At 41.7% G+C, this 17,432-nt stretch overlaps 2 protein-coding genes across 3 annotated transcripts in view; one reads left to right on the top strand and one right to left on the bottom strand.

Moving 5' to 3' along the window:
* Positions 1 to 4,568, top strand: part of N4BP2L1 (NEDD4 binding protein 2 like 1) — a 62,003-nt gene extending 57,435 nt beyond the window's left edge. For both annotated transcript variants that reach the window (XM_029602655.1, XM_029602656.1), the window contains one exon: positions 2,885 to 4,568. In XM_029602655.1, the coding sequence (XP_029458515.1) occupies positions 2,885 to 3,113 (229 nt within the window). In that variant the 3' untranslated portion in view covers positions 3,114 to 4,568. The remainder of the gene's footprint in view (positions 1 to 2,884) is intronic.
* The window catches only part of BRCA2 (BRCA2 DNA repair associated), a 217,973-nt gene continuing 204,841 nt past the window's right edge, over positions 4,301 to 17,432 (bottom strand). Inside the window, 2 exon segments of the mRNA XM_029603169.1 lie at positions 4,301 to 5,249; positions 9,869 to 10,021. Of these exon segments, the coding sequence (XP_029459029.1) occupies positions 4,590 to 5,249; positions 9,869 to 10,021 (813 nt within the window). The 3' untranslated portion in view covers positions 4,301 to 4,589.

The raw sequence follows: 17,432 nt of genomic DNA, 5'->3' as shown, positions 1-17,432 counted from the left end.
AATTATTTTAAGAACAAGCTTTTTCAAAAGTAATATTAGATTAAAATAAATTTCAAGCAACAAGAAACTGCATTTTTAAAATCATCTTAGATTCCCTTCATTGATTTGATCATCGGTAATCCCACCAAGTAGGTGCTCTCCAAAAGCCTGATGGGCTTACCTTTGATAAATTAAACAGTATTAGTAGTTTGAGATTCTTTTTTTTTTTTTTTTGAAGCACGCTGGTTACTGAGTACTTTTTAATAATGCATTCAACCTATATACCTTTGGCACCAGTTTAAGTTTACAATTTTTGTTTTCAGTTTTTTCTTTTGCTTAATTTGAATACTGTGTGATCATTTTGTGAAATAAGAGCAACATTGTGAAATATTGTTGAGATTACTTACCTGATAATCTCCTTTTCCTTAGTGTAGACAGATGGACTCAGAACGAATTGGTATAGTATGCTTCTGCTAGCAGTTGGAGACGGATCTGACGTCAGCACGGGTACATATACCCCCACAGGAAGTGAAGCAACTCAGTAATCTTCCTTGCAAAAGCTGTTATGGATGTATGTGTACTGACGATCAATGAATTAGTGAAACAGGATTCCCCTGACCGATTGATAGTAGCTGGAGACCGCCAGCATTCACAACCGGAAGGCGTTGACACCTGGCAAAGGGGACGCTCTTATGTAAGCAAAAGGACATGGCCTACCTTGAATCGGTGAAACCCATGTACACTGGCAGCCTGGGCGGGATGCTGAGTCCATCTGTCTACACTAAGGAAAAGGAGATTATCAGGTAAGTAATCTCAACATTTCCTAGCGTGTAGCCAGATGGACTCAGAACGAATGGGATGTACAAAAGCTTTACTCCCAGCCTGGGCGGGAGGCTGCCTGAGGACCGCGTAGGACTGCCCTTGCAAATGCTGTGTCCTCCCTGGCCTGGACATCCAGACGGTAGAACCTGGAGAAGGTATGGAAAACACGCTCTGCGAGCGTGCAGGCTCTCCAAACTGCTTTGGAGACGGAAATTACTGAGTTGCTACGCTTCCTGTGGGGGTATATATACCCGTGCTGACATCAGATCAGTCTCCAACTGCTAGCACGAGCATACTATACCCATTCGTTCTGAGTCCATCTGGCTACACGCTAGGAAAATATAGTTAATATATAAAATACGAGCAACATTATGAAATATATATAGTTCAAATATTTAAATACTTTGTCCAATGGCTTAGTGACAGTATATGCAGGCAACCCAACTTCAGTTTTGAAGCCTGGTTTCTGTTCCATGGGCTGGAGATGATGCAAAAGCAAAGGGAAGGTTAGGAAGAGAGATTCAGCCATCACATGACAGCAATGGCTACTGGCTGACTGAAAGAACACGTGTGCTGGGTTCTACAGGGAACTGCATGCCTCAGAGGATTGTGAATATAATGACTGGGCTTGACCTGAGGGACTCAAAACTAGGGGGAACTCCTTGGGTGTTTGCAAATGAAGATTCAGGCATTTTTGCCCCCAAAGCAGTCTGTTCCCACTGCACTGTTGTTTTAGGGAAAATCTTTTGAATTGATTATTTGTGTTTCCTTGAAAATGACTGTGCTTTGATCATCCTGCGTGCCCTACAAGAGTTCAGGCTCACTTACTATATTTTACATTTTTCAAGTCTCTGCATCACTAACAAGGACTGCCTAATTACTAATAGAAGGTTGGAAGAAGCACATTGGGGTTCAATTTGATATTCCTTGGGCAAAAGCAAATTCTCTTTCACAGGAAACCTAATGTGGAGTGTTTGCATTGATCATGGCCTGAATTTTTTATTTTAAAATTTCAAGTCCAAACAAGTAGACCCCCTGGTCAAGATAAATCTCATTCCGTAGATAGATTCGTTTTCTTCTAATTTAGGTGTGTTGTGCCATGAATGGAAATCAACTTTTTCCAGATTAACTTTCCACCCAGTTTCATATGCAAACAAAAAACTGAATTAGCACAAGCTTGAAACTTGTGAGCAGTAGCACCAATCATCAAGGTTTCACACTTAGCTATGGACCATTACCAAATCTTTCAAACATTCACAAGTTAATCGCTTAAGAAAAAATGTATTCAGCTACCACATGCTTACTATATAACAGGAAGATGGGTTGGTAACATTTCAATTTTTGCTAATTCAGTCTTTAGTTTGCATATGAAACTGGTGTCCAGTATATGCATATGTCCTTTTTTGAATAATAGTTCAAATAAAACCCCGGATACAATTTTCAGTGTGTTGACATCATTGTGAGGTCATGGGGAAGAAGGAAAAGGGAGAGAAATAATGCCAACTTTTCTTATACTTTAGAAGTGGTGATGACACAAATATGCCAAAACATTCCTGACATAACTCTTGTGTTCAAGTTCTGGACCTTAATAAAAAGGACACCAATTGTGCTGGACAGTGTGCTAATTTTGTGATGAAATAAATATCTACATATGACAGTGCTAAGACCAATACATGTACTTAATTTAACACAGGATTTGAGTTCAAGCCTTGAAAGATGAAAAAAAAATTCATTAATCAATTTGTATCAGCTGGGACTTTCCAATTAGGGGTGCTGCCTGGTTCCATATTATAAAGAGCAAGCTAGCCCAGTTCTGATTTTATCCTTTTCTGAAGAAAAGCAGTGCTTCAAGTTCAAGCATGTTACAGGGTAAAAACATAGAACAGGTGGCAACCCTATTGCCAGCGCAAAATATTAACAGAGTCTCTGATTAATTTGTTCTGTTAGTTCTGTTTTGTAATTATTAGAATTGATGCAAGGTGAAAATGAGATCTTTTGGACTTAAAAGTTTAGGTCCAACATACATGGTTTGATATTATGCAGCAGCTAAATGATACTCCTTTTGTTACTCATGGTTATACAGAAGAAACATTCATGGAGTACCAAGAGAGAAAATACAGCACATGAAGGAACAGTATGAGCATGATCTTACCTTTCACATTGTGCTTCATTCCGAAAAATCAAGCAGAAACAGCAGGGGACAGAATACAACCAGCAACACTGGGACTCACTTAAATACACAACCAGCACACCCCAACAGAAGAGCCCGTGGAAATACTAGATATGCAAGGGACTATAGAGGTGCATTCTAAGATGATCAATTTAGATGGCTCATTATGAGCCTGATTCATAAACGTTTTATTCTATTTTGTGCAATTGGAAAAAGCTGTTTATAGATTAGGCTCCATTTGTTTTAAATGTTCATAAAGCATTAATGATGTTTCTTTCTGGTTTTGATTTTTTTTTTTTAGCCTTTGTCATTTTAAATGGAATATCTGTAAATTAAATTGTCAGTTTTACATGAGTACATGTAATGGATATAATAGTTTAACCCAAAAGTTGTTCAGGACTCTACATTTGTGCTGGATATCAGAGAAACTTATCTACAATACAGATAAGCTCGGCACGCACCAAAAAACCAGAAGATACACGCACAAGTTGGGCCGACATGCATCGAGTGGATTTTAAAAGGCGCCTGCGTAGGTGCGTATCTCCCACTACGCGCACAAATAAAAAGTTTAATAAAGGGGCAGGGCGTGGCACAGGCATTCCTGGATTTCACAATGAAAACAGTATGTACCGTTATTTTCCGGTGTATAAGTTGCACCCTCCTATAGTTGGCAGATAAGTCGCACCTTTGTATAAAATGCACCTGTTTGTACAGCAAGGTTAACAGCACAGGCTGAGAAAGAGAGCGGGAGATTGTGAGCGTATATAAGTCGCAGTCACTGAAATCGCTGAAAAAAACAAACCATGGCTTATATATGGAAAATACGGTTAGTACTAACGCACACAAGCGCACGCCGGGGTCCCCTGCTACGTAAACTTACTTTTGCTATGGATGGCGTGTAAGCAATAAAATAATCAATCTAGGAATGGCAGCAGAGTTTTAAGGGTTGGGGTTAATGGGAAAAGGGAGGCTGGTAAACTAGGGGGGTGTGGAACTCCTATCCTCCTTTACCTGGCCAAACTGGGAATGAACTGGTTGAACTGGCAATGGTGAGGACGTGCGCCTCTTTTAAAATCCCCCCACTTACGCAGTGTGCATTGTACAGTTCTATTCAGATGCTTGCAGGATTTACCAAGTAACATCTCGAATGCTGCAGGACACAACATGCCTAAAGTGATTCCAACTATAAGTAAAATCACTGGTGTGTATGATTTCAGGACTGGGTAAGTTTTCAGTGCATTGATGAAGTACTAATCATTTACTTTGGTATCTAGGAGCATCTGGATTTGCAGGGACCATTTTTAAGATTAAACAGGCTGCAAAATATGGTTTACAAACTTTAAAAACATTTATTGGAATTTAATAGAACTTAGGTGGCCTCCCCTCACAAGAAGGCTGACTGGGGAAGTACAGTGCTATTGCTGCTTTAAAATTATAATCGTAGAACAGGAGATGAGATCTTGCTGGATTTACTTTTCCATTTTACAACCAAAAATGTCATTTATTAAATGTGTTGTTACACTGTAAATATATACATAAACTAATCATGCTTCAAAAAATTTACAAAGTATACAATATTAAATAATTTAACATGAAATATAATGTGCATTTGTATTTATTAGCATTTTCGTTTTCGTCTTTTTTGTAGTTTCTTTTGGCATACTACTGAACCCTCTGGTTGATTTGTTTTCTCTTCTTGAGTGTCAGTTCCTTTAACAGTGTGATCCAAAGTATTCCCTCTGGTTTCCAAAGTAGATGGGAGAGCATCTTTTCTTAGCATAGGCTCATCTGAAGATGCACTAGATAATGCACTGCTGCTTTCACCAACAGAACTGTTAATTGTTTCTTTTGCAAAGTTGGATAAAAATGCTTGGGTATTTATCATTGCAAGCTCTTCGTCAGCCACCCATCCACCCTCAGGATAAGCATTGGTTGCATTACTTTCTTTGTGGGATGTTAATTTAATATTGTCATGATTATTTTCCTTTGATAGTGTGGTGGTCTGCTGGCCACTGCAGTTGCTTCTTGGAGGTCGAAAAGCCTTTTGCAAAGATGGAGAAACAAAGACATGTACTGGAGTGACTGGTGCTGGCAAAGGTATTCTCCCTAGGTAGTCCAATGCCCTTCTCTTTTTACAGTTCTTAGGAGTATCTAGCTCTTTTTCATCATTGTAGAAAGCCTGTTGGGTTGTCCTTGAAGAATCTGGTTGAACTGATGACTTCTGTTCAGGATTTAATGTTACATTTTTATACTTTGAGTCCATAAAGGGAGATGGTACCTGAATAAAAAAAAAAGGACATTTTTCCTTGCTCTAAATCTTTTTAATATATAAATAAAATTGAACAATTAGCAAGATATAGTTATTAATTTCTAAATGAGAAAGTCACAATTCCAACAATCACAATGTTTTAAACTGTATTATATTCCCAGTTATTATGTAAAATTTTACTACGGTAGTGAGATCAAGTTTAATCAGTAGAACTAGCGGTCAAATCAGTAGAACTAGGGGTCATGAAATTAAATCCCAGGGAGGGTGTCTCAGAACCAATGTCAGAAAATATTTCTTCACGGAGAGAATGGTGGATGCTTGGAATGCTCTTTCCTCCGGAGATGGTGAAAAGCAAAACAGTGAAAAAATTCAAAGGGGCATGGGATAAATACTATGGATCCCTAAAGGCTAAAGGATGGACATGAAGAAAGTGCATGGGGGTAACTTGCTGGTACGGTGGTTACTACCCTTAACCAATAAGCCTTGATACTGTTGATGCAACTCCATCATGGCTCTCTGCTTCAATGTCAGGGGAAAAAGGGGAATTGGATTCATACAACAACCAACGAGGGCCTCGACGGCAGAAGACCAAATGGCCCATCCAGTCTGCCCAGCAAGCTATCACACTTTTTTTTTAATTTTATCATCTCTCATACTTATCTGTTACTTTTGGTTGTATTTCCCTTCCACCCCCACCATTAATGTAACCTTTGGTTACATTAATGGCGCCATTACCAGTTTTGCGTCAGCCCGAAAGGCAGGGTGCAAAACTGGTAATGTTGTCCCATGATCATGAAACCTCTGATGGTGTGCTTGGATTCCTATGTGGAGATAAGCTTACGTCAAATCCAAAGAAGCCAAAAATTCGCCTTTGTGGACTGCCGCAATGACTGATCTCAACGTCTCCATGCGAAACCGAGGCACTCGCAATGCCCTGTTGACCTGCTTGAGGTCCAAGATCGGCCGGAAGGAGCCCTCCCTTTTTGGGTACTACGAAATAAATGGAGTAGCAACCGGTCCGGTGTTCGCCTCCGGAAACCGCAACAATGGCCCCGAGAGCCTTCAACCGGGACAACTTTTGGAGGACAACTTGTTGCTTCTGCGGGGGCCCGCAGGGCGATTGCAGGAAGAGATCTCGCAGGGGTCGAGCAAAATCCAAAGCGTAACCGAGATTTATAATATCTAGAACCCACTGGTCTGAGATAATCTTGACACATTCCTCTTGAAATTGTGAGTCGACCCCCGATCCTTGGAACTGAGGAATGGGCCAGTGCCCCTTCATTGGGGAGATTTGTTGTTGTGGGCAAAGGTATGGGTGGCTTCAGTACGCTGAGGTCGTCTGCCACGAAAGGAATACACCCATGATGTGCTCGGGTAGCCGATTGTCTAGGATTATAAGAAGACCTGACCGGAAACGGTGCTGTCCCCGAAAACGGCCCCTGTAGGCACCGGGTGAGTGGGCCGACTTGGGTTTGTCTTCCAGTAGCTTGTAAACCTTGTTGTCTCCCAAGGCCTTTATAAGTTGCTCGAGCTTGTCTCCAAATAACAATTTTCCCCTAAAAGGAAAGGAACCCAGCTGAGACTTGGAAGAGGCATCCTCCGACCAGTTACGGAGCCATAGAAGTCGCCTGGCAGACACCGCCGAAGACATAGTGCGTGCCGAAGTACGCAGGAGATCATACAAGGCATCAGCCGTACAGGCTACCGCCGATTCCATTCGGTTCGCCTGCTTGACTTCCCCCGGAGGAAGGTCCTGGGCCGTGAGCATCTGTTGAACCCAACAGAGAGTAGCCCTTTGCATAAGGCTGCTACATACTGAGGCCCGCACCCCCAAGGCGGACACTTAAAAAATCCGCTTAAGCAACACTTCCAGCTTCGTATCCTGGAGGTCCTTGAGTGCTGTGCCTCCTGTCACAGGGATAGTAGTATGCTTTGCTATGGCCGTGACCGCCGAATCTGCCTTGGGAACCTTAAGTAGGTCGAGCGATTCATTGGGAAGCGGGTAAAGCTTTTCCATGGCCCTGCTAACTCTCAAGGAGGCCTCATGGGTCTCCCGTTCATGGATCACGAGCTGGAAAAGCTTCGGATGGAAAGGAAAAGTTTGGGGTGGAGCCCGAAGTCCCGCCAAAACTGAATCCCCTGGAGAAGTATCCGGCACCTCTTGTGGGATGGGAATCTCCAGCTCCTGAAGTACATGGGAGATTAGAGGATCCAGTTCCTCTCTGCAGAACAAACGGAGCCACCTGTGGATCATCCCCCTCCACCGGGGTGGCACTTTCTACCTCATCACCCCCAGCCTGGGTGGAGGGATCCTGAATCTCCGGATCCGCTGTAATAAGAGGGACCGACAGCCCATCCCCCAGATCCGGCCGAGCAGTGCAAGATTCAGGTCTCCCCTGGTCCTTGGAAGCCCTAAAATGTTTAGCATGGGTAGGAGACTCGGCTTCCATGTATGCCTTATGTAAAAGTAATACAAATTGAGAAGAAAAAGGATGCTGCTGCTTTTTTTTTTTTTTTTAATTTAAAGATTTTTATTGAAACAACAACATAAAGCAACCTACAGACCGGACCATATAATCAGGAGAACAACATGCTTAAGAAACAGCCCGGATATGAAAACAAAACCGTTATCTGCTGTAGGTTATACATCAAAGGTTTGCAACGAAGTTGTTCACATTGAATTTATATAATCCACCCCACCCCCCACCCCCCATGAGGATGCTGCTGCTTTAAGGGCCCCCCCGGGGGTATAGGCGGAGGAGGAGTCGAGTCAGCATGCAAGCCGCGTGGTCGTTGTGGGCTGAGGGCTGGCAGGGGTAGAGGAGGGAGATCATCTCCCTCCTCAGACAAATCCGCATCTCCTTCTGCTGGAGGCAAGATGGCTGCCGCTCCCGTGCTGATTGGGAGCGAGCCAGGTCTCTGCCTCACAGCTGACTGCCGACCGCGCGAGCCGCGCGAACCCTATATGGCCGCCCCCCCCCGTGCCGCCTTTGAGCGCCGCGAAGGCCCCTCGCCCCCGGGGATACACCGGGAGCAGAGGCCTTCGCGGGAGAGCCGGGTTCCCCGGCTCTCCACAAGCAGCACACACTATTCCATGCGGCATCGAAGATCGAGCAAAGCAGCCAGGTGAAGTCTCCACCCCCTCCAGAGGCCCGGGAGAATCTGGGCAGGTGACGACTGAAGAAGGAATTGGCCGCGGATAAAAACAAACTCCTCCTTTCTTGACTTTTTTTTTTTTTTTGTAACTCAGCCTTCAGTGGACAGCCAGGCTAATTAAGGCAAAACAGAGGAATTGAGACATCCCTGATCTGTCCGAGGAGGGGGAGAGTGACCGGCCCACCGGTAAGTTTTCCCCCTCAGCTCACCGGGTCAGTGAATTAAGTCTCCGAGAAAATGGCTGTAGGGCAATGCCCTGCCTTGCCTGCCAGTAGTTAGCTGCTTCTTCACTGTCAAAGGTCTTACTATTATTATTTTTTTTTTTTATAGGAACTAAACTTTAAATTGATTTAGTCGAAGGTTGCTTGTTAGTGAGAAATCAAACCTGTCGGGAACAAATCCCAGGAAATTTAGACAGAACCAGGACCGCAGGTTATGCCTCTCAATCTGCTGGAGACAGAGAAATACTGGGGGATCGCAGGTGGCACACCAGGTTATATGATGGGTGCTTTTCAGCTTTTCTTTGACTCCATCTGCTGGAAGGGAGGCATAACCCAGCAGTCTGGACTGATCGTGGTACGTACAGGGACATCCATTTTTCTTCGTTCCCCCCTGCCGTTGAAGCAGAGAGCTACTCTGGATATGTATTGAAAGTGAAGTATCAAGCTTAATTGATTCGGGGTAGTAACCGCCATAACAAGCAAGCTACACTCATGCTTATTTGTTTACCCAGACTATGTAATTCAGTCCTTGTTGGTTGTTGTCTGAATATAAAATCATCTTTTCTTCATTCCCTCCTGCCGTTGAAGCAGAGATCTACACTGGATATGGATATGCATTGAAAATGAAGTATCAGACTTGTTTGGTTTGGGGTAGTAACCGCCGTAACAAGCAAGCTACTCCCTGCTTTTTTGTGAATGCAAATCCTTTTTTCCACATTTCCTCTTGCCGTTGAAGCACAGAGTAATGTACGTGTGCCATTTTATCCCTGCTCAGCCACCCATACATATAGCAGTTGTAAAGCATGCGCACCCTTTGTAGGAGTGTAATTTATGCCAGCTAATTCACTACAAGTGAACATTTACCTACAGTTAGAAGGCCTATTGAAAATTGCCCCAATGCTCTGTATGTTTGTGTGAAAATACAAAGGTAACTAGGCACTAAGACTGGGGGGCATGAGGTACGGTGTGAATAGTTTCATTACCCGCTTCAGCACCACTGCCATAAACATCTATCTGAGATAAACAATCTTTGTAAGCAGTGATTATTTTAGAGGAGCAACAAAAAAGATGTAATACATACGCTTTTGAGACCTCAAATGTCTTCTTCAGATAACGGTGTAAAAGCCAAGAAAGCAGATTGTCCAAGACCTCCTTCCAAATGTAGGATGGCTTAGTAACTTCACGATATTTAATGTTTGCATACAGAGAATGTAAAATGAAAAGCAAATAAAACAAAAAAATAAAACTTACCCAACATTTATTTCCTTCAACACGTCCTAACTTCCAGGTGGGAGTATGTGGATCTGAATTGTAGCATGTAGGAGACTTTAAGACACTTAGACCATTTGTGTGACACAAGCTTGTCAGTTTCCACTGAGCATCACTGCAAAAGCTGTTAACGTTCTATAAAATGGAGAGATAAGATTACAAGATCACTGCATCACTTACAAATATGCAAACAAATCCATTACATGTTAAGTAGTTTTTTCAAGGTCTTTAAATCTTGCAATTTGTTGCAATAATTATTGAACTGTACTCTAAGCATGCATTCTGAACAAGCAGTTGAACAGTAAACCAATCTGTTACTATCATATAGCATTAATTCAAATGTTAATTAACTCAGTTTACTACTTGTAAATTCTAAATTGCCTCTAAATATATTGTGTTCATAGTCAACTACAGTGTAAAAACTGAAAAGAATGATTAGAACACTAGCCCTCAAAAGTAGTTAATGTCAAACAACTAGAGAAACAAAGAAACTATTAGTCCAGTGAACAATGAAGACAGGGATCAGCACTTTAAAACTATAATCTATAAACATATTAAACCACAATATTCAAAAATACCTGTCTATGCAAGTCAACCGGATAAGATTTATCCTGCACTGTAGGAGATGATGATGTTCTGTGCACGAAGCAAGAGAGGGATCTGGGGCTGATTGCACCTGATAATCTTTAAGGTAGCCCAACAGGTACATAAGGCCAGCAAAAGCCAGAGGCTTTGGGGCATAGGAAAAGGAATAGCCAACAGCAAAAAGGAGAGGATGTTTTCTCTGCATAAATCTCTGGTGAGACCTCATTTGGAGTATTGTGCACAATTCTGTAGATGGCACCATCAAAAAGATATAAACCAACTTGAGTTAGCCCAGAGAACAGCTATTAAAACGGTCAGCAGTTTTCATCGTAAAGCATATGAGGACAGACAAAGATCTAATCTTATAAACCCTGTAGGAAAGGAGGGAAAGGGGAGATATTACAAGAGACATTTAAATATTTCCAAGGAATAAATGCCAGGTGGCAGGCATCTTAATGAAAAAGAGGTTCTAGAACAAGGGGGTCACGGGATGAGGTGAAAGGGGGCAAACTCAGGAGTAATTTAAGGAAATATTTCTTTATGAAGAGGGTGGTGGATACATGGAACAGTGAAAGTGGTGGTGATGGGGACAATGTCAGAATTCATGGAAGCATAGGACAAACACAAGAGTATCTAAGATGGAGTAGAAGGGACTATTTGTTTTCGTGTTCTAAATATACATTTGTATCAATATATAGTAAATGATGGCGGATAAAGACCAAAATGGTCTATCCAGTTTGTCCAGCAACTGCTGCTCCATGCATGTTACCTCCATGCAGAAATGTTACACCAAAAGTTACCATAATTTTGGACTTTATATGGCATGAAATTATATTTATTGCTTTATGGTTGATTCTAGTCTAAATTTGTTTCCTTCTCCTATTTATATTCCTCTCATGATAATTGTCTTGAAGCTGTTAAATTGATAATTGTAGAAATAAGTCATTTTAAAAAAAACCTTAAGTTACCACAGGTTACCCTGTTTCTTCATTTCCATTCAGTAGAGACCCTCTGTGCTTATCCCATTTATTTTTTATTGTATATGCCACTATATCCATGGTTCTATGCAGCTTACATAAAAACATTCATAATAAAATGACCAAACAACCATAAATGACTAAAACACAGTAAGCAGAGCATAATATCGCATCAATGTAATTAGTGTGCATGTCAGTACAATCGTGATATCTGTCCGTTTTGAGTATTACCTGGAAGATAGATCAAACGCTTTCATAAATAGAAACGTCTTCAATGATTTTTTGACGGTTTTAATGCATATTGCCTTCCAAAGTATGCTTGGAAGCTGGTTCCACTATGTTGGTCTCATCACGTAAATGAGTCTTTTCCTTGATTCTGCTGATCTTACCTGATAAAGGTTTGGTATGTCAAGGAAGCACTGGTCTGCTGATCTGAGATTTCTTGTTGGTCGACATGGTGCTAATGCTGATAGAGGCATCATTGCTTATAGCCTTGAATACCATTTTCAAAATTTTAAATTGAATTCTCTATTTAACTGGGAGCCAATGCAATGAATACAGTATGGGAGAAATATGTTTGTATCTAAAAGAGCAGGTAAGCAGCATGGCTGCTGAAATTTGAATAATCTGTAGGGCCCTCAATGAGTTTTTAGGTAGCCCTATTGAATTGTTAGAGAATAATAACAATATAATACAAAGTATTGCCAGGTCTTGATTACAAAAGCCTTACATTAGCACATGCTGTACTGGACCTTAGATGACAACAGAAGGTAAAGTGTATTCATTGCTGTCGGTAAGAGGCACATATAATAATACCTAGTAAATGACAGCAGAAAGACCAAGTGACTCATTGAGGTTGCTCAATTATTCCTGTTCACACTGCTAAGGATATATCCCAGCTGCTAGTCAAAGCTTGTCCACTTGTAGGATCTTATTCCTTATCCAAGACAGTTTTTGTAGTCTTCCTCCTTTGAACTCCACCTTCTTAGGTAGATGCGCACACAATATCCCTTTCCATGTGTAACCACAAAGCTTTGCAATAATCTAAATAGCTAACAGTACTAGTGTAGCTGATGCTCAAATATCTGGCCTCCTAAGACTCTGTGGCCTTTCTAGACAGTGACCTACTGCATCGACACAATCAATACAAGGAACATCTAGCCTGCCAAACAGACCTGGCTATGTAAGCACCTGAATTTCAACAAGGACTACTGGCTATTACTGTACTTGCAGCCTTCTAGACAGACCCATTTTTATACAAATTTATATTCCACATATTACATTAGATAAATGATAGCAGAAAAAGACCATGGTTACTTGCATTTCTGCTAGGACTTCTAATATTTCATGTTACTCACTTTGCCATTCATTCTGGAGCCCCAGTGCTTATTGAATTGCTCAAGTAAAACACTTTAAACAAGGACTGCTAGGTCGCATTATCACACTTCACTTTTTTGCAAGAAGGATCCTCTGTCCTTATTCCATGCATTCTTGAATTCCATTACTGTTTTAGCCTCTATCACCCTTTTCAAGAAAAATATTTCCTAAAATTGCTCCTCCGTCTACTCCAGCAGTTCCAAAACTGTGGGTCATAAAATCAGTGGATGGAGTCACGAGGAACAGGGCAACTCCCCATACGGACATTTCCCACCTTCTTCTAGACTTCTGCAGTCTGCACACAGTCAGCAAGGAACCTGTGAGCTGGATCACACTCAAATGCCAATCCCTCTTTCTGTACAGGTTTCCTGTTAAAGTGTAGATCTGTGAGGAGGATTTGGGCCTGTGAGCATATGCAGACTTCTACTGTTGCTAAAACTGCTACTGTTCTGGCCTCACTGCCTCGCCTGTAGCTGTTATTTTCTGCTTTAGATAAGCTGGGTGGGGAAGGTCCAGTCTATAGAGGGGAGTGCACACATCAGTTGGAGAAGAGGGAGGGAGAGAGAATGGAGGTCAGTTGATTGATGCAGGAGAAGAAAAGTGGAAATCAGTTATTTTGTTTAGCCCTTGTCTGAGGTCATGTGAATTCAAATGTTAAAATAGGGTCATATTGGATAAAAGTTAGGGATTCACTGTTCTACTTCTCTTGGAGCCTCATGACACCTTCCTTTATAATTTTCCATCCATTGAAACAAATTTAATTCTTATGAAGTATTAATACCTTTCAAGTATTTAAACAGCTCTACCATATTTTCCTGTCTTGCCTCTCCTCAAGGGTATACATATTTAGATCCTTAAATGTTGTCTGCAGGGATTTTTGGTGCAAAGCCTCCACACCATTTTGGTTGCCCTTCTCTGAACTGCCTCCACTCTGTCTATATCCTTCTGGATGCACAGGCTCCAGAACTGGTCATAATATTCCAGTTGAGATCTTACCAAAGGCATAATTATTTTCTTTTCTACGTGTTATGCTTCTCCCTATGCACCCTCCCATTTAGCAGCTGTCTTGTTGTACTGCTTTGCTACCATGAAATCATCAGATATCTCTACCCTAGTCTGTGGACATCAGTATTTTGCCCACTCATTGTGAGCTATTCCCTTGGATTTCAGGACACCCTAAACAAAAATCACCACACACCAAACAGAGTACAATATAATTTAACTGCAAATGTACACAGAGAACAAAAATGACAAAAAGCTACCATGCAAAAAGTCCTAGGTTTGCTCCCTGTGTTAATTTTTCTACTTCTGGTTTGGCTGGAGATACTGCAGAGGAAAGTATGCACAGCCCCTGTGGGAAGGTAATCGTGATCACTGCTCCTGGGTGACACTTAATGGCCAGATTCAGTGCCCACAATTGCAGGGTTTCAGGAGCAGCCCTGGTAAATGGCCTCTAGTATAGGATTGTTGCCGCAATAACCAGATAAGGCACACTGGAAGCAGGTATAGAGGATATAAAATAAAAGGAAAAATCACCAGGTAGTTGCAAATGGAAGCTCATGGTTTAAGGAACCCCAGCCCTGGTTCCTATTAAGCTGGAGGCCCAAAAGAGCATGAGGAAACTATCGGGGGGAAAAAAAGATGAAAATTTCTGAGGTACGATTGATACCATGGTGTTTTAAAATACTAATGCAGGCATGCTCTGGTTTAGGAACAAATGGCAACATCCCTATGATCACTATCCTTTCTAAGAATTATGCCAGAGGATACCTCTAGAGAGGAAATGCCTTAACATCTATTCCAATTGTAACTGTGTCCCAAAGCATTCATTTTAAGTTTGTTGGATAAAGGTTCAAGATCCTGGCTGCCTATTTTCTCAACTGTAATCTCTTCTTGTACTCAGGGTATCTAGGTGGAAGAAACTGGACCTTCAATCAGAACACAGAACTGTGCAGATGGAATGAATCATTGTCCCAGTCCAAACAGCGGAGGAAAATGTTGGCTAAGATCAGTCAGGTAGTCCAGTGCTTCTCAACCTTTTCAAGGCCAAGGCATATCTACATTAACAAAACCTTTGTGTGGCACACCAACCTCCAAAAGCAGGCACTCCAAACATGGAGAGGACTGAAAGCCCCACTAGTCTCTTTCAAATTTTATAGCAAAGAGGGAAAGGGGGCAGACACATTCATGAATCCATCATAATGGAGCAGCTCTCTCTATATACAAGTGCAGGAGAAGGGAGAAGTCTTGGAGGGGACAGTTCCTGTGGAAGGTCCCAGCTGGCCATGCCCTGTACATCATCATCTGAATGTTGACTGGGCGCTCAGAGGGATGGCCTGCTCAATGGAGGTAGGCTAGATTCCTCTGCTGGGATTTCTGACCGTTCCCGCAGTGTGGAAGCAAGAGGGACTTCTCCTTGATGGAACAAATCTGTCATCTTGGTCAGAAAAGGCTGAAGGGGGGAGCCAAGATGGCCGACACATAAGACACACAGGAGGAGCTCTCTCAGCGTTTCTTTGCAATTTCCTTTAATATTGCCTTAAACTATTTGCTTTGCAGGATGCCGCATACAAAGCGTAAAGCTAAATTGAAGAACATTTTACCTCTGAAACTTGAGGACACCCAGCAAAGCAGAATCGAGAGCTTTTTCGATTCCAACTTGAAGACGCCGGAAACGAGGGCCGCGATGAGTGAGGGCCAGGAGCTCGGCTCTCCCTCAATGGCCGAAATGATTTCGTTGAGCCCGGGGGCTCCGGACACTCCCTCCTCACCGCGGATTCAGACGGAGGTTGGAACTGAAGATCTACCGCAATCCCCGAGTGTGGGTGAGAGGGAGTTGGCGACTTCTGGTCTGGATGAGGCGTGCGAGGAAGGAGTAGACGAGGGGGATGTGAATGTCCTGGTGAGAGGAATCACATCGACACCTAGAACCCCAATGGCTCCACCGGCAACAAACACCGAAGGACCTGATCTGCCCCAAATGGTGGAAGGATTAATTTCAGGTAAAACTTTCTCATTGAATAAACCCTCGATTGTGACACTAGACACTCTTTGGTCAGCTTTAGTGTCTATTGAAGCTGCGATAACAACTTTGACTCGGGTGTGTGTGTGTGGAAACAAATAAAAGAGGGTTAAAAATGGAAAAAACTGTGATGAAACAACAAGAAAATTTAGAGAACGTACAAAAGAAGATAGTATCGATGGATCAGATTCAGACAAACTTGATTAAGTCAAATATTGTGACTGAGCAAAAATTTGAGAATATTGAAAATTCTTTACGTATGTTAAATCTACGGGTGGTGAATTTTCCTGAGTTAAAAAAAGTATCACCGATAGATATGTTTAAGAATTATATGAAGGAGTGTCTTAAAATGCCACAAGAGATTTTTCCTGTAATAACAAAAGCCTTTTTTACATCAAGAAAAACTGGACTACAAAAGAGCCCAGGAGTTCAAGAACAATCTACAATGAATATAACTGAGTTACTGGAGTTATCAGTTCAAGATCAGATTACCACAAGAGGAACGTTGTTAATATCATTTGCACTGGAATATGATAGAAACTTAGTATTAAGAAATTTTTTCAGAAATAGATTGAATGCCTGTTTCCATGGCCAACAGGTCTGGATTTATCCAGACATTGTACGTACTACACAAGAATGTAGGAAAAAATTTATTCTGATGAGAACAGAAGTTATGGAAAGAGGGGCTAGTATGATACTCAGATATCCTTGCAGATGTTTGATAAAATATAATAATGGAAAATGTTTTTCTTGAACCAGAACAATTAAGGGGATTTCTGGATGGGAAGCCATGCGGAGTATAACGGGTGGGAATAATGTTGGTACTGTCTTATGCGTGGCAATACTTGTAATTGTATTGTAAATGAGCTCCTATTTTCCTGTAATAGTTCTTGGCTCCCAATTTTCCTTTAATTAGAGATCTTGACTTGTGAATATAGCAGTTTTGTTTCCTGTAAAGTTCTGAAAATAGAAATGATGTATGATCTCTTATTTTCCTTTATTGTGATATTGTGATATATCTGAAAATGCAAAATTAAAAATTAAAAAAAAAGAAAAGGCTAAAGGGTGTCCTTATCACTGGCCGCTAAAGAGGTAAAGAATGTCTTCACCAGTTCCTTGATGTGGTCCATGGACTGAAATATCCTTTGGGCTGGTGCTTCTTGTTGCTGCAAGGTGCTGGTCTGGATCCCAGCATCAAACAGTGGTGACTTTTCTGTAGCACACCTGATCAGGTCTTAAGGCACACTGGTTGGAATACACTGAGATAGACTGGAGAAATTACTTACCTGATAATTTCGTTTTCCTTAGTGTAGACAGAAGGACTCAGGACCAATGGGTATAGTGTACTCCTGATAGCAGTTGGGAGACTGAGTCAGATTTCAATCTGACGTCAGCCTACATATACCCGTGCAGGAAGTACAGCTCTTCAGTATTCTCCTCAAAAAGCAATTGTGGATATATGTGTGTTTTAATAACTTGATTAACTTGGCTAACTTGATTAACTTGGACTGGTTAAACTGATTTCCAACTGGAGACCGCCAGTGCACTCAACCGAAAAATGCAGACACCCCGCAACTATGGGTGT

Source organism: Rhinatrema bivittatum, chromosome 5 (genome assembly GCF_901001135.1).
Source record: "Rhinatrema bivittatum chromosome 5, aRhiBiv1.1, whole genome shotgun sequence".
NCBI lineage: Eukaryota > Metazoa > Chordata > Amphibia > Gymnophiona > Rhinatrematidae > Rhinatrema > Rhinatrema bivittatum.
This window is presented reverse-complemented; position numbering and strand designations above follow the sequence as displayed.